Source organism: Sorex araneus, chromosome 2, assembly GCF_027595985.1.
Source record: "Sorex araneus isolate mSorAra2 chromosome 2, mSorAra2.pri, whole genome shotgun sequence".
NCBI classification, from domain to species: domain Eukaryota; kingdom Metazoa; phylum Chordata; class Mammalia; order Eulipotyphla; family Soricidae; genus Sorex; species Sorex araneus.
The window spans coordinates 38,596,243-38,620,252 of NC_073303.1; the positions used below are offsets into that span (position 1 = coordinate 38,596,243).

At 41.7% G+C, this 24,010-nt stretch overlaps 1 protein-coding gene across 1 annotated transcript in view; it reads left to right on the forward strand.

Moving 5' to 3' along the window:
* Nucleotides 1-24,010, forward strand: part of IQCH (IQ motif containing H) — a 135,964-nt gene that overhangs the window by 47,956 nt on the left and 63,998 nt on the right. Inside the window, exons 6-7 of the mRNA XM_055124396.1 lie at nucleotides 4,854-5,029; nucleotides 16,107-16,298. Coding sequence (XP_054980371.1) covers nucleotides 4,854-5,029; nucleotides 16,107-16,298 — 368 coding nt within the window. The remainder of the gene's footprint in view (nucleotides 1-4,853; nucleotides 5,030-16,106; nucleotides 16,299-24,010) is intronic.

Genomic DNA, 24,010 nt, shown 5'->3' on the forward strand with positions numbered 1-24,010 from the left:
TCGTCATTGCCTGGATCTTACAGTGGGGGGAAACCAACCTTTTGTAACTGTGTCAAGATGGGCTATTATCTAGATGGTGTTAAACAAGCAAAGCACGGTCATTGTCAAGATAAGAGGGAAACGAAAAGAGATTTGCCAAAACAGCTTTTATTACTTCAATATCTGTCCTTTAGTTCCTAGAAAACAAGATGGGCTAAGGGAGGGTATTTCAACCAATTCAGGCTTGGGGGGAGGGATACCTCTTTGTAAAAATCAAGATCCAAGATCTAAGTACAAGTTTGGTCTCATCAGAGGTCGGAAGAAAAAAAGAGTCTTGTATTGAGGGTCAGGGTAGGCAAAACCTAAGCCATAGTATTGAATCGGGATGGGAGTCACTGGCCAAACACCAAATAAAACAAAAGCTGGGTTTTCATGAGACACCAAATAGGAACTTCTTTTGTTAGTTAAAATCTAATTGTTTGGGCCCTTGTTTAAACAAAACAAGGAAGAATTTCCAAACTACCAATGGCCAACTTAGTCGGCTCCCTGGAATGACATACTTTACATGATTCATATATATTTCAGCATCATTATTATTTTATAAATGCCATTTGGTAACAAAAATACATCAGTACTAAAAATTTACAGTGTCCTAAAATAATAATAATGTAATTGCCTTAATCTATTATCTAGGCACTAATATTGTTTTTAGCACTAAGATTGTTTTTCAGCATTGAAAAAAAAATTTTTAATGACTCATGATTGATTTGTTAATGCTGAGCTTTTTCAACTTAAAAGCCTGACAGGGTGGAAACCACTGGAGTGCAGCAGAGGGCAGACTTTGCTCTAATTTATTTGAATTACTTTTTTCTTCAGCTTTTTATATACCCTTCTATATATAGCACATGCCATTACCAAAAGAATTTCTTTGCAAAAGATTCTCATTACTTTACAAGGCTCCAACTTTAAATATGTCAATAATTCAGTCAGTATCTACCTGAGCAGAAAATCTGGCTAATATAAAAGTTTCTGAGAGATGATGGACTTTGGTGCCTTAGCTTAGCCTACCATATTCACGAAGTAGCAAGATCTCTCCCAGAGAAATTTCATTATCCCAGAGGAATAGTGAAGGCTTAGGAATAGCAGGTTAAAAACAGGAACTCCACAAAATAAAATAAAATAAAATAAAATTCATTATCCCAGAGGAATAACCAAGACTTAGGAACTGAAGATCAAAAGCTCTTGCTTATGAAATAAAAATAAAAAAGCATTAGGGAAATCAGCAATGATTTTGTGGGAAGGCTTAAGCAGTTGTCTTTTTCACTTCGTGGACTCCTAATGAAGGAGGCTGACTTTTCTGCTTATTCAGTAGAAACAAAGAAAACCCATCGTGAGTCTAGTCACTCGGATGTTGGCTGGGAAGCCGGGGTGTCAGAGGAAAGGGGAAAGACATGTATTTTCAATTCCTCAGCAAGTTAAGTAAAAGAATGATTGGTATTGACCAGCAATCAAAGAACGTTCATCTTCAATATTAGTTCCTTTCCAAAAGGGCTGTCAATCCGTCCTGAACTTTGGAGATTCAAAATCATGTCACACTAAATAGTAGACACGAGAGCTACTGATAGAATTCCTTTGCCAGAAATGGAAAGGAAAGAGGAAATTGGTAATATGATTTGCTACCATTGGTAACCTAGAAATTGCTCCCCAAGAAGTGTATTCTGGGAGAGATTTCAGCTCAAAGGGCTAGGAGGCCCAGATCTGACCCCTGGTACCACATGGCCCTCTGAGCACTGAGCTTTGAGTGGCCACTGAACATTACCAGGTGTGACCCAGTCCCACCCCCAAAAAATTATTTTTGTATTTATTTTCTGCTCTGGAGTCAATTTTATTATAGTCTATTTGTGTCCTTTAAAATTTTTTATACTACTATATTATGAGATTAAATCTTGAGACACTTATTAAAATGAGCAGAGGGACAAAAAAGTCATTGTTGGTCAGAGCAGGCCAGAGTCCATCTCTGGATTTGCACTGTTTGTTGAGCACCTGCTGAATCCAGGTACTGTGCTGAGTGCTTTATATATACATATATAGATATAGATGTATATGTATGTATATACATGCGTTTCTTTCACTAGTACACTCCCAAATTTGTGCCACAGGTAAATTTTATATATATGAAAACCAATGTTTAGAAGTTAAATAATGTACTCTAGGCGGCTGAACTAAAATGTAATCAGTTTGTGTGCTATATACTCTGCCCAAGTGAGCAGAGGAATATTTAAAATTCTCTTTTGGCTGGGTAGGAACTATGCTGGTTACCAAAGGGAAAGGGAAGAGGGAAGGGTGGGAGGAATGAGCAGAGGGGGGTTGTTTGTTGTTTGTTTGTTTGTTTGCTTTGTTTAGGACCACACCCAACCGTGCTTTTTCCTGGCTCTGTGCTCGGGGATTACTCCTGGTGGAATACATTTTGTGCCAGGAATCCAACCTGGGTTGGTTATGTGCAAGGCAAGTACCTGTAATATCTCTCTGACCCAGAGAAGTCCTTTTTGGTGATGGATTGGCAGTAAAAGTTTGATGGTGGATGACAGTTATTCACATAAGCAAGGTCTGAAGAAAACCCCCAGCAGTTCCTAATATGGTAAAGCAATGACAAATCCATGGAAAACTAAAAGTTGAGAAAAACACCAATGAAACAAATCAGATGCTCACTGGGGTCCATGAATGTTCTTCTGTGAGGCAGCAGTCTCTCAGTCCAACCTCATGCAGATACATGGGTCAATTCTCCTAATCCCCCACCCCGCCAAAATGAGGGAATTCATGCTGATATGTGAGCTCTCCAAACTATTGATTCCATTAAAAAGAAAATGTATGGCCAAACAAAGCTGGTCTGCAGGTGATCCATAGACTACAGTTTGAGCTCTAGGCCCTCATGGCCCTACTTCTGAAATACAACAACAACAACAAAACACCAAAGCAAATTTAACAACCTGTAAACAACTGTATCACTTGTATCACTTGTCATCCTGTTGCTCATTGATTTGCTCAAGTGGGCGCCAGTAACGTCTCCATCTGTCCCTGTCGAGTGCTAGTGTAGCCCAATGGCGTCTGCTCACTCCAGGAACACGGAGAGTATCAAACCGTTCATTCAGGGTCTTGACAAAGCAGTCTGGCCATCTCATAGGTGGGCGGCCAGGCGTTCTCTTGGCATCGCGTGGAATCCAGTCGATAACAGCTCTAGTCTAGCGGTCATCACCAACATGGTTTGGTGCAAGCCTCAGGCAATCATAAGCTAACATCCAAGCTCGCAAAGCTGTGCAGAGAAGCGATAAAGGAAGACCTCAAAGAAAGAAGAGCAGCAGTATTGGCTGATGCAGCAGAATCCGGGAAAAGTACTCGGAACACCCGCCTGTTTTTCTTCAACTGCAAGACCAAGATGAGTGCCCTCTGATGTCCTGATTGATCTATTACATTTTCCAGAAGGGGCAATGGAGAAGGTTATCCACAACTTCTACTCAGATCTCTTCAATAGCCACGTCCACCTGCCCCCATACCAAATTCCACTGGATGGATATGTCCTTCCCAGCATTCTCCCTTCTGAAATCCGCCACACTATTTTGTCGGTAAAGACGTGTACAGCACCCAGTCCAGACGAGGTCAGACCCGAACACCTGAAGAATCTGCCACCAGTACTCGTCATTACACTGGCTCAGCTCTTCACATGCTACCTGTCTGAATGCAAGGTTCCGTCCCAGTGGAAAACCAGCAGGACCATTCTGTTGTACAAGAAGGGAGACGCCCACAACATCGGCCACTATCGCCCAATCTGCCTGTTGTCCATTATCTGCAAGTTGTTGACTCGAGTCATCCTGAATAGGATTGGCAGAACACTAGATGAAGGACAACCATGCGAGCAAACAGGGTTCCATAAAGGATTCAGCATGATCGACCATATCCACACACATCTTACCCTACACTGATTAGTATTTTCATGAATGAATGAACGACTCCATGTCTACTGATTTCCTGTCCAAACTCCCAACAGTATTTTGCAACCTCAGACCAAACAATCTCATCTCACTATTCCATATTTGACTTGGATTTCTTTCTGTGGACATAACAGGAAGTATGAAAAGAACAGTCAGTGCTGTGGCGACAGCTCAAAGGGCTGGAGCACATGTCTTGTGTGCAGGAGGAGGTACTGTCCTCAGAGTACCACCAGCCCTAAGTAACATTAGGTATGACTCAGGAAAAAAAATTAAAAGGAGGAGGAGGAGGATAATATTAGATTAAGGCAGCATTTTCTTTAAGCCAAGACTCATTAGATGATTTTGTGTTAGATCACTATTCTAATAATAGATTACTATTGAAGTAATATGGTATGCCTTGGGAATGGGACAGGAAAAAAGGTTGGTTTCCAGAAATAATTACTTATTTGGACCAGAACATTCCCTGATCTGAGCAGAATAAGAAAGTACAATTTCATTGGTTTTCTAAAGTTAATAGCTCAGTTTTATAATTTATTGAAGTTTATGGGATAAAATTTTAAAGCAGCACGCAATTCCCATTGATGTTACTAAAAGTTCTGACCCAAATCCCTAGGTATTATTTGAAAAGGGACACCCCACAAACCTCTTTTTGAAGCAATCATTGTGTAGTCTCTCTGTGGTGATATGTTTTCTTAATGAAACATGCTAACATACCAAAGGAAAAAATCCAGTTAAATCGCTAAGATTTGTACAAACCCATCTAGATGAGCTTCGGGGTGGGTTTGGAATATGCTCTTCATTTGAAAGGGTGTAAAATACACCCAGCACTAGAATCCCTAATGCCACATACCTCTGGAGCAGTAATTAACATTGTGCCTGTTGTTTCAGATGCCAACGTGACAGTCATCTACGTATCCTCCCAGGAAATGAAAGAGGACTTACTGCTATACTACAAAAAAATCCTGAGTCTCCGGGCAGCTGTCAAATCAGGGAACCTTGAGGACAGAACTGACCTGCAGGACAGGTTCAAAATCATCACCCCTGAAGCCATCAACATCTTTACTGTGAGTTTGTCTTCTAATTACTATGGCTTCAGGGATGCTGTAAAATTAAATTGGAAATTTTATATCTTGCGATGCTCTGGTACACACCAGTGAAATATTATTGCAAGTTTAACAGCTTTACTGATTAGAATACTAGTTGGACTGTAGGAAATAAATATCCCAATTTAACTTTCAGACTTTCAGGGGTCAGAACTACTACCCCTGACCAGTTTCTCCATAGCAGAAGCCTAATTGCAGTGATGGTGGTACCACCAAGTAGGTGAATTTACAACACCTGAAGATTGTTTTTTCCTTAAGTCTCTGCAGAGGACACCAAAGACTGGGCTTGCCTTGGGTCACAAAGTTGTGAGTTGTGGACAGATTCTAAACCAGGGACCCTGGTTTCTGCCCCTTATTACTTCGTGTTCCCCTCCCCACCTCCACTCAGGGGGATTGGCCTGATTTACTGCATCATGATTCCCAAAGAACAAGGCCAGATTTTTCTAAACTTGTACTGATGGCATAATGAATTAAACGAATTCTTTTTTATTGAATCACCGTGAGATAGTTACAAGATTTCATGTTTGGGTTACAATCTCACAGTGATCAAACACCCATCCCTCCACCAGTGCACATTCCCCACCATCAATATCCCCGGTATATTCCTCCTTTCTCACCCTCTCCCTGCCTCTGTGGCAGACAATATTCCCCCATTCTCTCTACTTTTGGGCATTATGGCTTGCAACACAGACACTGAGAGGTCATCATGTTTGGTCCATTATCTACTTTCAGCATGCATCTCCCATCCCAACTGGTTCCTCAAGCCATCATTTTCTTAGTGATCCTTTCTCTATCCCATCTGCCTTCTCCCCTCCGCTCATGAAGCAGTCTTCCAGCTATGGGGCAATCCCCCTGGTCCTTGTATCTACTGTCCCTACTATCTACTCCACATGAGGGTGTCAGCCTCATGTGATGCTATTTTATAGAGGACTAGCTAAAGAAACTTTGGTACATCTACACAATGGAATACTATGCAGCTGTTAGGAGAGATGAAGTCATGAAATTTGCTTATAAATGGATAAACATGGAGAGTATCATGCTAAGTCAAATGAGTCAGAAAGAGAGGAACAGACATAGAGGGACTGCACTCATTTGTGGAGTATGAATGAAATGAATTCTAAGTGAAATCCCATCCCTACACAAAAGCTTTAGAAAATTTAAGGAACTATGGGGAGAGTATAGCAAGGCAGAGATGGTTTGAAGTAAATTTCTCTGATTTTTTTTGGTTTGGATATTTGGGCTACAGCCAGTGCTGTTCAGGGATTACTCCTGGGTCTGTACTCTGGGATCACCCCTGTGGGCTCAGGGGAGCCTATGGGGTGCCAGGGATCAAGTCTGGGTCAGCAACGTGCAAGGCAAGTGCCCTACGATCACTCTGGTCCATATTTTCAACAATTTAAACTTCCCATGTTAAACAATCAACACTTTAATATATCATGGACTGCTCAGTTTTTAGGAGACTTTGGGGAGGCATAAGATGGGGACAGTGAATCTGTTGATAGTTCATTCAAAAGTGAGTTACATCCACGCCAACCCTCTATTACTCATTGCAGGCTTTAATAGGAGGAATGAATGTGTTGAGCTGCCACCCTTCAGATGCATGTGATTAGACAAAGAGTAATGGGGGGTAATGGGAGAAGGATGGGGGGGGTGCGGGGGAGGAGAGAAAATGAGAAAAGACCCTTCAGGCTGGGGAGAATTGCACCAGTGTTTCTAAGGAGCATTTCTTGGGTGGAATACTCAATACGTTGTTCTCAGCTTTGGTTCTTTGCGACCAAGATAAGGATTTTAGTTTTTCATAGTTGGATTCTTCACTATTCTTCCCCAAAGTTCCCTGATTAGCACTCTTTTATTGTCCCCTCTTTTTATTGTTGTTTGGGGGCTATACCCAGCAGTGCTCAGGACTTACTCCTGGCTCTACACTCTGGCATCACCCCTGGCAATTTCAGGAAACCAAATGGGTATCGGGAATAGAACCCGGGTTGGCCATATGCAAGGTAAGCACTGTTGCTCTGTCCTCCCCCCCCACCCATCCACCCATTGGCACCTCTTGACCATGGAAGAGGAAGGTGAGGGGAGGGGCAAGGCAAGGAGAGGGGACAAAACACAATCATCATGGCTACATACATTCTTGGGAACCCTCAATTTTCTTTCCCTATGCAAGGATTACTTTGGTGCTTCCTAGATATTCCCAGAGTAAACATGGACACTAGGATTGCAGCTGTGAATAAACTATCATCTGTATGGCCAATTTCTTGATTTTCTCCCAAACATTGGAGCTAACACCTAAAAACTGTTAGCAAGGAGTTTTTGTCTATCTGGACAGATCGTGTTCCCTTTAGATGTGGAGTAGGGAAGGGAGAAGAATTGGAGAGAAGGAAAATGTGTGAATAAACATTTATCAAATACTTTGCAGGTATTTTCTCATCTGATTCTTAGAACATTGCAATGAAACAGAATCTCCTTTAATAGCTAAGGGAAGCAAGACTTGTTTTCCAGTCCCAAGATACTAGTAGGGGCTGGAAAAGATAGTACAGCACTTGCCTTGAGTGTGACTAACCAGGGTTCCATCCCTGACACCCATATGGTCCTCCAAGCCCTGCCAGGAGTGATTCCTGAACAAAGAGTCAAGAGTGAGCTCTGAGCCCCACCAGGTGTGGCCCAAAAGCAAAAACAAAAAGGTCACTAGCAGAGCCAGAAAAGAAGCCAAAATTTGACCCTAGAACACGATCATGAATTGGAATCTTTTCTGCTTTGCACATGGATGACCTTGTAACCTTGACTTCAAGAGACCTTTACTTGTTGGATTCTCTGTTCATCTTCGAAATGTATGATCAGTGAGACCATAGTTAGCACTCACGGTTGGGAGTTGCCTGGGGTTGGACTTGTCCTAGGTTTGCATCTTTGTGAATAGAAATAAGTAGGGAATGTCTTCAGTTCATAGTTAAGCATTCACATCGTTTCATGCTTAAATTATTTGAGTAATTAATCATGCATAGGCAATTAAGTTTTTTTAAATACAAAACTTAGACTAACTTGCAAATCCATTCCCACTCCTTTTAGATATTGCTTTATTTCTTTTTAATGGGTTCGAAAGATTGTATCAGTGCTGATTTTCATTCAAATGGATAGCTTTGAGGAGATTTTTTTTTCCAGTGTGCCAAAAATCTGTTTGTATATCTTTCCGAGTTACTATACAGTGCTTGAGTTTGCAACGATAAAAGGCATTATTATAGAGTCATCGCTTGGCAGAGGAGATAGCTCAGAGAGCTGGAGCACATGCCTCGCTCCATTCATTCCCTGGGCACTGCATGGTTTTCTGGGCACCTCCTGGACTGATCCAGACACCTCCCAGCACCCTAGAGACAGCCTCTGGGTACCACTGGGTGTGACCCACAAACAAACAAACAAAAAGAAATAATCATTTCTGATTTTGAACATTAAAACACGTTATTGTTCAAGACTTCCAAAACAAGTGCTCCAATCCTTTGTGCCACTGCCCCAGCTGAGACCAAGGACTTTAAAGAGAAAGGTACTACAAAGCTTGATGGACTCCCTCCGAGTGTTCCTTTATTTGAGTACTGGCATGAAGACTTCTGAGGATTCCATGTGCTATATCCCTTTGTAAGTTGGGGATCACATACAGGACCAAACCCCAGGGGCCCCCTTCTGGGTATCTAACTCCGAAACTCAGCGGTTACTTAAGGGTTGTCAGCCTGCTGCCTCTCCTTCCCCAAGTACTGACTGAGTTTTTCTCCCCATTCTTTGCCCTACTGAGTGGCTTGACCAAAATTGAGGAAATGGCCACTACTTTACAACATCCTTGGAAGTCCCTGATGACACAAGCACTTGGCATTTTACTAACAGTGTTACACTTTTAAAGGGAGTTTTCTTGGCCAGGGATGTAACTTGTCAGAAAAGTGCACACCTGTGTACACCAGACCTGCATTCAGTTGAAGTTCTGTGATGTGCAGTACTGATAGTGATACTGGCGGGTTCCTGTGCACATGACTCCAACATCACCAGTGCACCCAACTCCCTCCCCCAAGGATCCCGAGACTCCTCCCTTTCAGCAACCCCCAGCTCAGTGGTGTGGCTGGAGTCTCCCATTGTGTTGCTTTTGGATATTTGTGGCTCACTTGCCATGTATCTCTAAGTCCCACAGTGAGAGAGGTTATTCTCTGTCTATTCCTTTCCTCGACTGACTTCACTCAGTATGAGATCCTCTGCTTCATCCACATCACAGCTAACGGCGTGATTTTATTCTTTCTTAGAGCTGCATAGTATTCCACCGTGTATATAGATCACAACTTCTTGATCCATTCACCTGTGGTTGGGCATTTGGGTTATTTTCACATATTGGCTATTGTACTAAGTGTGGGATTAATCCTTTTGAATCATGTTATGTGTGTGTTTGGGGGATGCAATTTGCATTTTTCTCTCTCCTGATCAGCTATGCCCTCCCTCTGCTCCCTCCCATGTAGTATTTCCAAGCCCTTCTCTGCCTTGTCTTAGTGATGTGTCCACCAAACTCATTTGCATCCTCATCCCTTAGTTGCAGAAACAGGTTGTGTTACTTTGGGCGTAGGCTGATCTGACCACTCTGTTCTCTGCCTACACATGAGACACATCAGAATTCTGATTTAATGTACCGGTGAACCGAGTCTAAAGCTTCCAACATGAGACAAGTTTCCTTAGGGATATGAATTTGAGTCTTGAAAATATCCTTGACATTTTCAAGGATTTTTTCCACTCACAAATCCAGAACTTGTTGGCCATGATAATCATTCTAAAAGTACACCAGGTCTAAAACGGACCTTGTGGTAGAACTTTGGAAAGATGCATCGAGTCAGAATGCCTTCCCCCTCACTGAGTCATTTCCGGAGTCCTGCAGAGTAAAATGATGAGGGGTATTTTCTTCTTCTTCTTCCTTTTTTTTTTTTGGTATTGATTTTCCAGACGCTTTAGTGTTAAACCATGCCAGAAGTGTTGCAGAGATGAATCACTATTATCCAACGGCCGCCAGCTTTTTTTTCCTTCTGACAGAAGGATAATTCCACGTGGATCAAATAAATACAGATGTGTAGTAATTAGTTCTATTCCCAGTGAGCCTATTTCCAACACACTAAAGATGTGAGTGATTATAGCGTGGCACCACAACGGCTTTTATCAATTTAAACTGCTAAACAACAGAATAGGTCATAACCCAACCCGCTATTAATAATGCATTTATGGTGTACAACATTATAAATTAGGTGTGTGGACCAGAAAAAAAAAACACCTTTTAACAAGAATAATATGTTCCCCACCTCCCCCCACAGAAGCAACATATGTGCCTGGCGACTCTTCTCTTGTACAGCCCCAAGGCAATCAAAAGAATAAAGAATCTCATTCAAGGAAGGGAGGCCTACATCGTCAGTGGGTTCATCCACAAAGATGACTTGGCCGTTGCGGATATTTTGGATGTTCCCATCCTGGCTTCGGAGCCGACACTTGCTCACCTTTACAATACCAAGTCTGGAAGTAAACCGGTCTTTGAGAGTGCCCACGTCCCAGTCCCTCCTGGAGCACACAGCATCTATAACTTCCAGCAGGTATGTGGGATAGAGAGGGGAGGCTTCTTCAAAGATGTTTGCATTTTCTTGGCCTTCTGACACCTTCAGGTCTTTTTTTTTAGTGGGGGTGTGCCTCACCCAGCAATGCTCAGGGGTTACTCCTGCTTCTGCACTCAGGAATTACTTCTGGCGGTGCTTGGGGGACCATATGGGGATGCTGGGGATTGAACTCAGGTTGGCCACATGCAAGGCAAACAACTTACTCGCTCTACTATCGCTCTGGCCCCAGTTTCAGGTCTTCAGCAAGACATATGTGGAACAGTTGAGTGGGATCCGGTGGGTTCCACTCCAGGACTTCCTGTTTCAAAGTATCTTCATGTTCTCCCAGAAATTGCTGCAGCTTCCTATTGATTGGCTTAGATGAAGTCACTGGACTCTCTTCACAGACTGACCTTGCCTGAACATGGATGGGTTCTTGTTCTTGTTCTTGTTTTGTTTGAGGAGCCACACCTGGTGCTGAGGGCTTATTCCAGGCTCTGTGCCCACTCCTGGCTTGGGAGATTGTGTGAGATGCTGGGGACTGCACCCAGGTCAGTCACATGCAAGGCAAATGCCCTACCCATTGTACTATCTCTCCAGTGCCCCCGGGATGCGTTCTTTATTATAATAGCTAGTCAGTCATTTAGATGGTGCCTAAGAGAGGTGGGAGTCTTGTTTTAAGTGGAAAGACCTGGCTGGGAAGGTCTGGAGGGAGTTTTTTCTGCTGGCCTGGGTTACAGAGGACAATGGTAAAGGGCTTAGGACAAGACAAGACTCTCTTAGACAGAAAGGATCGGGCCAGGGGAGCCTTTGGCGCCTCAAAAAGGAGAAGTGGCAGGAAGAAAAGGGGACGTGAAATAGCTCTGAGACTAAAAGAATCTGCTCTGGGTTCTGCTGGGACGAGGTCTATTGTCCTGCATTCTTCCCGTACCTACGCGAGGCTCCAGATACTTGAAGAACTAGCACCAGAAAGCTACCACTGTCACCACTTAGTTACCAGAAAGGATCTTCGCATGAGTTGTTTCGGGTATTTCCCCATTGACCTATGTATTTTTTCACAATAAAGAAAATTAAACGAGGGGCCAGAGAGATAGAACAGTAGGTAGGGTTCTTGCCTTGCAAGTGGTCGACCTGAGTTTGATCCCCAGCACCCCATATGGTCCCCCACCTAAGCCCTGGCTGGAGTGATCCCTGTCTGCAGAGGCAGGAGTGAGCCCTGAGCATTGTGGGTGTAGCCCAAATGCCACACACTGCCCCTCATCTCTCCCTATCTCTCCCTCTCTCTCTCTCCAACTCTCCCTCCCTCTCTCTCTCTCTCTCTCTCTCTCTCTCTCTCTCTCTCTCTCTCACATACACATACACACACACACACACACACACACACACACACACACACACAAAGGTGGCAGAATCTGGGAAAGAGGCATGCAGTGGTGGAGGAGAAAGTCCAGAAGGGAGAGATCGAACCCAGAGCCTCACACAAGCCAGGCACCTGTTGTGCCACCTGAGCCACATCTCTGCCCATGACATGCTTTTCAAAACAACACAATTTCATGTGCAACTTTTCCAGCAAAAGATCTTTGAAACTTCCGAATGTGCAGTATTTCTCTTGGCTCTTGCTGTCATCTTTACTCACGGGGACTCAGGCCATCCTTGCTAGGAAATATTTTTGAGCTTTATATGTTGATTGCGGTTAAAGATGCTGAAGTGTTTAACACGACAAAACCTCCCTCTCTTGCTAGTTTTCAGAAGCAGGATTAAATTCTTCCTGGTAGGCAGATCAGACTTGAGGAATGTCATTTCTCCTACGGCAGGTGAAAATTGTATCCCAATAAATAACTGGGCTCTTAGTCTGTTTGGAAAACATACTTCTGAGGTTTTCAGAATTGAAGTCCTGGGCTGGATATATAGCTCAGCAATAGAGCGTTTGTCTTACATGTGTGAGGCTCTTGATCCAGGAGGTGGGGCAAGGGGAAGGAGAGAGAGAGGAAAGGAGAGAGGGAGTATGGGGAGAGAAGAGGATAGCATGGGAAGGGGGGGCATGGGAGGGAAGGAGAGGGGAAAAATCAGGAATTAAAGCAGTCCATAGGGATTTTTTTTCAGATAAACATTTCCCTGCCTATTCACCTCAGCACATCAGCATCTTGAGTTTGCAGATGGTGATGAATCAATAACACCAGCTTTTTACTGATGCGCATCATAAACTTAAAGCTGGTGAAAGAAAGTTGTGATTATTTTAATTTAAGTTAATAAATAGTCCTGACTATCCATTAGATTTTAGCAATAATCATCTTTCATTTGCTGCCCTGTACCAGGATGGGATGATGGACTTTTATATATCTTTTGAAAAGATATATGCAAGCAGATAAATGATAAATGAATGGAAATAACGTGAAGTCATTGGGGTTATGATTAATTTTTTAACTCTAGCCTGAGCACAGAGAGCATTTCCTGTTTGGATCCATAAAGTAACCAAGCAAGTTCTCTTGCTGGCCTGTGCTCCATATGAAATATTGACAGCTTTGGTTAAATAATCAAAAACAGCACTGCTATTTTAAAGCGCTGTTCAATTTTCACTTAAAGATAGCACATAATTCTTTCTAGTGGTGCAATCTTTACAATACTATTGATCCTTTTCATTACTGTAGGGGATCCATCAACAGACACCCGTTTATAGGATTCTCAGAAGCAAAAAATAATAGGATTTGGAAGCAACAATAATAATTCTGCTAGGAGTTAACCCCCCCAAATATACACTAGACCCAAATATAGCATTTTAAAGAAAACAGGAAGCCAGGAATCCTTTCCTTTCACTAGCAAAAAGGCTTTATTAAATATTAACATGCCAAAACCCATGAGCAGTTCTGCAACTTATGATTTTTTTTTGGGCTTTTTGGATCACACCCAGCAATGTTCAGGGCTTGTTCCTGGCTTTGCACTCAGGAATTAGTCCTGGCAGTGCTCAGGGGACCACATGGGATGCTGGGATTTAATCTGGGTCAGTCGTGTGCAAGGCAAACACCCTCCCTGCTGTCCTATCACTCCGGCCCTTCTGCAACTTATGATTCTATGGGTGCAAAATCATAGCATCTATGATTAGATACAGACTCTATCCTCTCAACTTAGCAGTAAAAAGAGAAGGGATGTAACTTTGGAAGAATTGTTAGAAAAGCTTTCCAGGTTGCTGTCATGACCATATAATATACAAGAGAAAGGACATGTCACCTAAACACCCAAAGTTTCCACGGACATCACGTGATGATTAGGGAATGAAGAGAATTCCATTCTTGCCCTATTGGAAGACCTCATGGTTGCATGGGTCTTCTGAGGACCCCAAATATGTCCATTTTGATATCACTTTCACACTCCTGTGGAGTGTAATATCTCCAACAAGATGATTTGCTGAGAAACACAGCTCAACAACAGACAGCAGGGCTGGAAATGTGGCTGAGTGGTAGAGCACCACGTGCCTTGCATGTATGAGGTTTCCAAGTTCGATCCCTGCCCTGAATGGCTTCCCTGAACACCACTAGGTGTGGCCCCATAACTAACAAACAAATGAAAAACTTAAAACAGTAGGAAAACAGATTGTGCCTTTGTAACAAAAACCATCTTTCATCTATGAAGTTCAACATAACTATAATAGAGAGCTTTTTCATTCTCCTTAGCTTAAAACAATCCCATTGGTAAGCAAAATTATTCCAAAGATATTTAGTGTTACAGGCTCCTCCTTAACCTCAGAAGACCCTAGCCAAGAATAACATCAGTTGGCTATGGACAGAAAATACTTATTATCAGTTTATTTCTTTCTGGGAAGTATACACTGGAAAATCTGATGTAAAGATCAAACCCCACAAATCATTTTGTGATCTAATGAGTAATTTTTCTCCAAAGCTATACTAGGATAGTACTACTTGTAATTGAGCAGTTTTGCTATAGACTTTTGTCCAATTCAAAATTATCTTTAATGGCTTATTGACTATAAGGAAAGTTGACTCTCTTGTTCTTTTTCTGATTTCTTGATCCACCATACCCTTCTTCTCCAGCTTTCTACAGAATAAAAGCTGTAGCACAGCGTCTAATAGGGAATAGACATTGGTTTTAGAATCAGAGTAACCTGGATGGGGTTGGCTCTGCCACTGTGCTCTGTGATCATGGAGAAAAATCACTAAAATCCACCAAGTAACAGTACTTAAATGGAATTGATAGTTATGTTCTCTTTGTGGGGTTTTGAGAGTGGTAAGTGAGAAAACAAATGTAAAAAGTTTAGGCAAAGATCTGGCTTCTAGGGAGCTCAGTAACACTGTCATCCCGTTGTTCATCCATTTGCTCAAGTGGGCACCAGTAACATCTCCATTGTGAGACTTGTTGCTACTGTTTTTGGCATATGGAATATGCCACGAGTAGCTTGCCAGGCTCTGCCGTTTAGGCAGGATACTCTCGGTAGCTTGCCAGGCTCTCTGAGAGGGACAGAGGAATCGAACCCGGGTTGGCTATGTGCAAGGAGCTTAGTAGCACTAGTTATTACTATTATTACATAGTTAATATTATAATTATCACCATCATTATGCTTTTGATATTTAAAATTTGAACTCTTGACCCCAAAACTTCCATGTGATCAAGCCCAGGTGATCATTATGAGCTGCTGTTTCCAGCAAAAATGTAGGGTAGGTGTGTGTCCCATGAAGTTGCTTCCATGAATATCTTTATCTCCTTTATCTGTCTTCTTTATATAATGGCTATAATAATCATCAGTGGACAATAATATACAATCAACCTACCAAAAATGGAATTCATGAATATTAATGAGGGGGAAGGAAATATTTTACAAGCTCTTGCAATTACAAGCTCAACAAAACTCCCCTGCCCCAGTTGGCATTCAAATCTATAAATCTGAAACTATCATATCATTTTTAAAACCAATAGTCAACATACTAAGTCTCAGAAAAAGAAAATAATACCAAGATTCTGCTATAGCTAAGAGCTATCTTCCGTCTTCAAAAAATCAGCAGAGCTGTCGTCTCAGAACTACTCATAAGGAAAGTGACAGATGGGACCATCTTTGGTCCTGTTGGTCAATTCTTCACCTCAGAGACACACCACTCAAAGCTTCTAATGTTTTAGTAACTAGAAGACAATCAAATGCAAAGCCTATTGGAAGTAAAGACATGAGACAAATAATAACTAAGTTAACACTCAACCTACCAAAAATGTAACTCATGAATATTAATGAGGGGAGAATGATTAGTTTGGAGAAAAATTACTCACTACATCACAAAATGATTTTCGGGATTTGAGCTTTTTAACAGACTTTCCAGCGTACAGTTCCCAGAAAGAAATAAACCAATGGTAAGAGTTCTCTCTCCTGAGCCAACCTGATGTTGTATAACTAAGAACTTGGAAAATCAGCTCGAGTAAACGCTGCTGTGACTTTGGTCCCACAGATGATAGAGAAGCTGAGTCAGCTCATCGTTGACAACCTGAATATCCAACGCTGGCTCTTCAAAATGGACTATGAATTCGGAGGAAATGGAATTGCCTTTTGTGACGTCATTTCCCATCTGAGGTGCTACAAGTGGGTCATGAAGGAGAATAGGAGGTACGGCAGTGAAGACTGGAACAAAAAATGGGCACAGGTGAGTGACCCATAGTACATAAACCCAGTGGCTATGAACAGAAAGGAAAGGCAAAAGTACTTGCTTTGTTCTAGCCATGTCACCTACCAACAACGTGCCTTTCATTTGAACTTTCATGGACTCTAAGTCCTTTTGTACAAAATGAGTGGAGTTGGTCAAGTAGTTTTAAATGTTCCTTGTTGGGTCCAACATGTCTCCATATATGTCTTCAAATAGATTACTATACTGATTTTGAGGAGGAGTCATTTTTTAGTATAGTCAAATAACATGACAGATCTTATCATTTGTGCCAAGTTGGTCTTGATCATTGGTGTCTAGCAACTGTTATCATTAAGGCAGTTGTAGTCTATCATTGTATCACTGTCATCCCATTGCTCATCGATTTGCTCAAGCAGGCACCAGTAACGTCTCCATTGTAAGACTTGTTGTTACTGTTTTTGGCATATCAAATACACCACAGATAGCCTGCCAGGCTCTGCCGTGCGGGCGAGATACTCTTGGTAGCTTGCCGGGCTATAACAAGAGAAAAATTCTAGAGAGTGAATGGCTCTCAACCTGGAACCTAACAGCATTCTGCCAGCAGTCACACGTTTTGAAGACAATTTAAGGAAATTGATATAATTATTAGTCCTGCAAGATACTGAGAAAATCCCAGACCCCACATCTCCCAATTAAGGCTGAACAATAGGTAAGAAGTTTAATAAGTGGGTGAATGTGCATCAATTTTTCCATCTGTGTTTTCTGCAGGTTGAATTGTACAACATTTAGTCTAGTTCAAACCTTCTTAATAATTACTTTTATAAGTCTTAATAGAATTTTTAAAATCTGCCTCACTTTGTTTCTAGACTTGTCTGGCAGCTCTTAACGCAAAATCTCTGTTTTGACTGACCTGCTAAAAGCGCAGCAGATTAGGACGACGCCCTAATTCCTTTCGCTGATTCCTTCCCCGCCCTGTATGGGACGAGCCATGATCTGCCTCTGCTCCGAGCATCCCACCACAGCAGTGTATGAATCAACACCCAAGTGACAGAAAGGGAGAGGGGCACGAGAGAGAACTACATTTTTCTCGTGAAAGTGAAATGATGAATACGTCTAGAGACCAGTCAGGAGAGAGTTCCCTTTGACAAATGTGACTGTTCTCCCAGTGATCTATTCTGGGCTTTTCTTCCCCTCTGTCAGTGAACAGACTAAATGCAGTACCTGTCATGACCAGCTTTTTACATATTATTTAAAGGATACCAAAGTGAATTACTCTTCTAGAAAAAAAAATATATAACAAGGAAAATGTATTTAATTTTGAGGCCCACAGAGGTTTTCCTTGGGCTCTCTTTGAACGGATTTTATAGTGTATAGCATTTTATATAGTATGATTTTTATATAGTCTAGAATTTCCTTTCTTAAGCAAGACTGCCAAGATGAAAGCCATAAAACGTATGACTTTTTCTTGTTTAAAAATTGAAATGTCAGTGTGAAAACTTTTCTGGTTTCAATTTTCAAGCAAAAATTTGTTGTTTTTAAAGGATTCTCCTAAAGCTGGAATACGATAAATTTGAAATCTTTGACTTTAAACTGTTAAAATATTTAAAATGTGACTGAATTACACGTAGAAGCTTGAAATTATGAAATTTCAATTACTTTACATTAGACCCTTTTAAATTGTCATTGGGCATTATGTTTAATGTTATCATATCTGAAATCCTTAACCAATTCATTCATTTTTTTGAAATTTAACAAAGGACAATACTTATTCAAAAATCCGTTTAGTCTAAAACCTGAACTTAGTCACGTAACTTCTAACCAGAAGGTAAAAACTAAAATTAAAAACTCATTCTGAAAAGCCCCCTTTTATTGGCAGTCTTGGCCTTCAATGCCGATTTGTGCATTCTGAGTAGAAGGGAGCTGCAACTCCATTGAGTGGAGCTATTGAGAATTTAGGGCTAGAAATTCTCTTTTGTTCCAGAAGACCATCGTAATGGCATGCATTTAGACATCAAAGCATTACTTTATGAGCACAGGCATGTTTTAATGTCCTATTACAGTTGGTAGACCTGTTTCTTTTGATAATGAAGATGATGTGTCATCAAGCCTAGCCTGGCACATACAAAACATATGCTGGCAGGTTATTAAAAATTTCAGCTTCTTGATGAAAGACTATCCTGCAGGCTAAGAGTCCAGAGAAAGACTCCATTCTGGGAGAATTATTAGAAATGAGAACATGACTGTAAGCACTAAATTATGTTAATACTTACAAATAGCATCATTTGCATAGCAGTTTATGACACGATACCATGATTTTTCTCATTGGTACCGTGTAGGCAACAGATTAAAAACAGTTCTATTCCTGGAAATTGGAGCTGTTGTGAGACCTTCCTGTCTCAACTGCAGATATTGGTTTTAGATGGAGGCTGGATTCAGCATAGATTCAAGGAGACACAATAAAGATCAATGCTTTTTCTACCTATTCAAAGGCAGAGTCCTTTCCCCGGGTGCAGTTGAGATGTCAAACAAAGTCACAGAATCAACAAATGCTGAAAACCTGTAGGTATGCTGAAAAGATCCTTCTAGACTGGTCGGTTATTTTAGGACCAACAAACTGTTACACCACAACTCACAAGTATCCATGGTGGCTTCCTATCGACATTCCACCAGATCACCAAATCCACCTCCACCAGTGAGTTCCAGAGAGTTCTTTCACGTAGGCATTCAAATGGTTGTTAAGGTTTTATGAATCTCCACACGTGTGCATGCTCAAAATGCTCCCTCCCCACGTGGGGCATTTCTTTTCATTTAGCAGAAGCAAAGACTTTTGTAAGGGAAGACACTTGCACATATGGGTAGTAAAGGTAATAAACCGTCCTGAACAGTCTTGCCAAAGACGCTGGGTACAGAGACCCAGGCCTTAAGGCATGTTCTTTCTCTCTTCTTTTAAATCTCTCATTCTGGGGGCTTGGTTAGGGGGCCTTGGTGTTTTTTGGTAACACTGTTTTGTACGAGATCTTTATTGAATGGTTTCTCTGTGCAAAGAGCTGAATCACTTTCCTTCCGGGTTTCTCTCTCCTTGGTCACTGAGGTCACTTTGGGAACTGAGTCTGCAATGCACAGTGAAATCTTGGAGTCACAGTTTTACCAACTCGACGAAAAGGGAAAATTAAGTTTCTCCTGAATGTTGCAATATAATCTCCTACTTTCACCCTTTTCGAGGGTTAGTTAACTTTACCTTTTATTTGATCTACTTTAATAGACATTTGATATTCATTTGGGGGATCACCAAATTTGGCCTGGGAGGGAGGCTGATAGTCAAGTCACTGAGGCTTAGGGAAGGTTGAATAAACCATAGTCCCATAGTCATTGTTTTGCTTCCTTGTGACCTAAGTCAGCAAAATGCACCATTACAAAAGAGAATGATGAACCAATGCCTTAGACTCATCTACACCTTCACAGTAAAGGATCACATTCATTCGTTCATATGGCCTCATCAGTGACTCATAATAACCACTGTAAGTAATTTAGTACATCTGTAGGACTTGTCAGTAATTTAGTACATTAGTATTAGGTGGTCCCAAAGAACCTTGCCTTGTAACCCTTTTATGAAAAGTTGAAAGATAATATAAAGGGGTTAAAGAAATATTGAACCTTGACTGTAGCAATAGTATAGCGGGGAGGATGTTTGCCTTGCATGCGGCCAACTAGGGTTCATTCCCTGGCATCCCTAGATGGTTCCCAAGAGCCGTCAGGAGTGATTTCTGAGCGCAGGGGCAGGAGTAAGCCCTGAGCATCACCTATGACCCAAAAGCAAAAAAAAAAAAAAAAGAAGAAGAAAGAAAAAAGAGAGACAAAAGAGACAAAGAAAGAAGAAAGAAAGAAAGAAAGAAAGAAAGAAAGAAAGAAAGAAAGAAAGAAAGAAAGAAAGAAAGAAAGAAAGAAAAAGAAATGTTTAACCAAATGTGCATAATTGCTTTCCCCAAACATAGTTTTCACTGTTTTCTATTAATTTCCACATGTGCCATGTGAATTTTTATAGCTACAATAGCATTATAAGTTCTTTAAATATAAAAGCTAAAACAGTTTCCATGTTTATATGTCATCTTCACAATTGTATTATATGGAAATCAAGATTATTTCAAGCTTTAAAATTCTTTAGCCCATTTAGGTGACAATAGCATCTGCTGTTAAGATTTTGCAAAGTTATTGCACTATTTCAAGCTTTGTTTGATTAGTTGGTGAGGAGGGGGGTTAGGAAGAGGGAGAGAGATGAAAGATTTGTTTCTGGTATAAAGTTTTTTTTTTTCATAAAGTTCTTTGGTTCTGTAGAACAATTTCCCTAGTAGAAAAATCCAGGAGTAAAATACTTTAGTTCTCTTGTTCCATAATTACCAAGTTTGGCTGTATGAACTTCCAAAGCTACTAGTTTTATAAGAAGCAACGATTTTACCACCATCTTACCCCTCTGGATATTATGAACTATTTTTGCACTTCTCTTCTAGATGTCAAAATGTACCTGATTCACTATTAGTTTATTATAAGCAAGAAATGTCTTTTTATATCTGAATTTTCATATAAAAAGGAACATAGTGGGGCCGGAGCGATAGCACAGCGGGTAGGGCATTTGCCTTGCACACGGCCAACCCAGGTTCGATCACCAGCATCCCATATGGTCCCCCAAGCACCGCCAGGAGTAATTCCTGAGTGCAGAGCCAGGAGTAAGCCCTGAGCATCGCTGGGAGTGACCCAAAAAGAAAAAAAAAAGAAAGAAAGAAACATAGTTTTTTGATTTTAAGAGAAAATCTAGGTTAAAAAAAAAGAACTTGGGGGTTCAGGGGATTTACCCAGCATGCTCAGGCAGTGAAGTGCTCAGGAGGGTCCTGGCTGTTCTCTGGGTCCCTGCATTGTTATGGATCAAACACAAGCCTTGTGCATGCAAAGCATGTTCTCCAGTCCAATGAGCAATCTCTCTGGTGCCAAGGAAAAAAAAGATCCAGGGTGTCATTTCCCCCAATCACTGAACTACATACCAATCATTATTTGTGTTTCAGATTTGCTTATTTTTTTCCCCCATGAGTTTCTAGGTTAGTAATTTAGTAGTGGCCAGGCTCGAGATCTTGCTTTTTGTTGATCTCTCAATACACCATGAAGGCCTTGACAATTCCCAGTGATAATGACAGTCACAGATAGCAGTGTATGCTCCTGATGGCGTGCAGGCACCTCACTAAACACATTACGGGACTAGCTCACCCAGTCTAGGCAAATGCCATATCTTAGCGATTATGCTACATGCTGCCACAAATAATGGTGGTGCTTCAGTCTTTTTGAATGAATACTTTTGTATGCAGAGGGTAGATACCCAGAAGTGGAATTATTAGGTTTATGGCAGCTCTGTACTTACTTTTCTCAGAAATATTCACACTATTTTCTAGAGGCGTTAAGCCAGGCAACGTTCCAACCAGCAGTGGGTGAGTTTCTTTTTCACCACACCCTGCCTATGCAGATTGTCCTGGTACATTCTCACACAGCCATGCATCAGCCTCTCCCATTCTACAACACTGGAAAGATGGAGAATGTGTAAAATGCTGGTACTTGGGCCAGCAGCTACATATTTTGCTGGTTTTTATTTTGAGTGTCCTTTTCCAAGTTGACATGGTAAACACCCTCTTAAGGAGAATGGGTGATAGAAGAGGCTCCTCTGAATAACTGAACAATCAGGTGTAACTTGGAGATGGTCTGACCTCATGGGGTGTCATAATCCAGGAATATCCAGGTCACTAGTGGGGGGTCAGGGGAAAATCACTTTAGCACCCCACACCTCCTGCTGTGAAGAGAGATATTGTCACTACCTGCCTTGTGGGGAGATGGTAGAATCTACAATTAAATGAATCTACAAGCAAGGTGCCTAGCACATAGTAAGCCTTCCAGAAATGCTGCCTGCTTTATGGTTAACTTCCTGTTACCACAAAACTGCATCATTATTAAAGGGTTGATACCCAAGATATATAAATACTCGCATCCACCACCACCAACAAAAATCCAAAACCTTTATCAAAAATGGGGAGAGGACTGCGCCTAAAGACTTTGACTCCAGAGATGTTACACATTCGGGCATCCAGCGCAGCATCCGATAGCGATGCACTGGGACACCGAACTGAGCTACAACTCTTTGCTGCCGGGGGTGGATTTTTTTCCTCCCCACCCTGTCTTCCTGCACAGAAAGCAGCGGCCTGGCGGCACCCACGTGGCAGGTGCCATCTTCTGTGACTCCAAACCCACAGGTATTCGGTTTTTACTTTTGGGGCTCCCAGGAACTCATGGGAAGGGGGCGTAACCGGCATGCCCTCGGCCCAGATAAATCCGGAGCCGCTGAGCACGAATCGGACCCTCTGCGCCTAAAGACTTTGAATTCAGAGACTTCTTACAGCAATGCACTGGGACTGTGAGCTGGGCTATGTAATTTCTGGCAGAATTTTCCCTGGACTTTATACAGAAATCCAAAACCGTGCGGACGCGACTTAACATTTATAATTGTCAGCAATGTGAAACGGTTCCATTTGAACAGGTCTGACTTGGGGGGGAAACTCCAAATAATAACAGTAAGTTTTTGTTGAAATATTGAAGGTTTTTAATGTAGCAGCCACCTCTGGACTGTGAACTAAGCAAAAGCCCCACGCTGGCCGACGCGGCGTGGCGTACACCATACTATGAGGCGCAGGAAGGGGGATGAGGGGGAAAAAGAAAAAAAAAAAGGGAAAAGGAAAAAGGAAAAAAAGAGAGAGAGAGAGTTATGTACTTGTAGCAGTGGGGCTACATATCTCTTCATTTCCAGCAATGAAAAACTAATTATCAAATGTAGTAGGTCTGTCTCTCTTGGTTGGAAACTCCAACAACTATAGTGAGTTTTGTGTGGAATTATGGAATGTAATCAAGGTAAAGAAAAAATGAAGTGAAATTCATTAGCTATACAGTAGGGGGTAGGGGGTGGGGGCGGGGGTATACTGGGGTTTCTGGTGGTGGAATATGGGCACTGGTGAAGGGATGGGTGTTTGAATATTGTATAACTGACATATAAACCTGAGAACTTTGTAACTTTCCACATGGTGATTTAATAAAAAGTTTAAAAAAAAATGGGGAGAGGAAATGAACAGACACTTCCCTGAAGAAGACAGACAGATGGCACATGAAAAGCTCTCATCATCACATATTATTAGAGAAATCCAAATCAAGACGACAGTGAGATGTCATCTCACACCAGTGAGAATGGCACATATGAAAATACCAGGACAATCTGCATAGGCAGGGTGTGGTGAAAAAGAAACTCACCCACTGCTGGTTGGAACGTTGCCTGGTTTAACGCCTCTAGAAAATAGTGTGAATATTTCTGAGAAAAGTAAGCACAGAGCTGCCATAAACCTAATAATTCCACTTCTGGGTATCTACCCTCTGCATACAAAAGTATTCATTCAAAAAGATTGAAGCACCACCATTATTTGTGGCAGCATGTAGGATAATCACTAAGATATGGCATTTGCCTAGGTGTCCAGTGAAGGTGAGTGGATTGTGAAGATGTAGATTAGGAAGATGTGTACATGATGGAATACTACACAGCTGCAAGGAATGATGTAAACGTGCAATCTGCTGCAGCTTGAATGGAACAGGAGGCTGTCACGTCAAGTGAAGTGAGTGGGGAGAAGGACAAATACCGGATGCTGTCACTTATCTGTGGT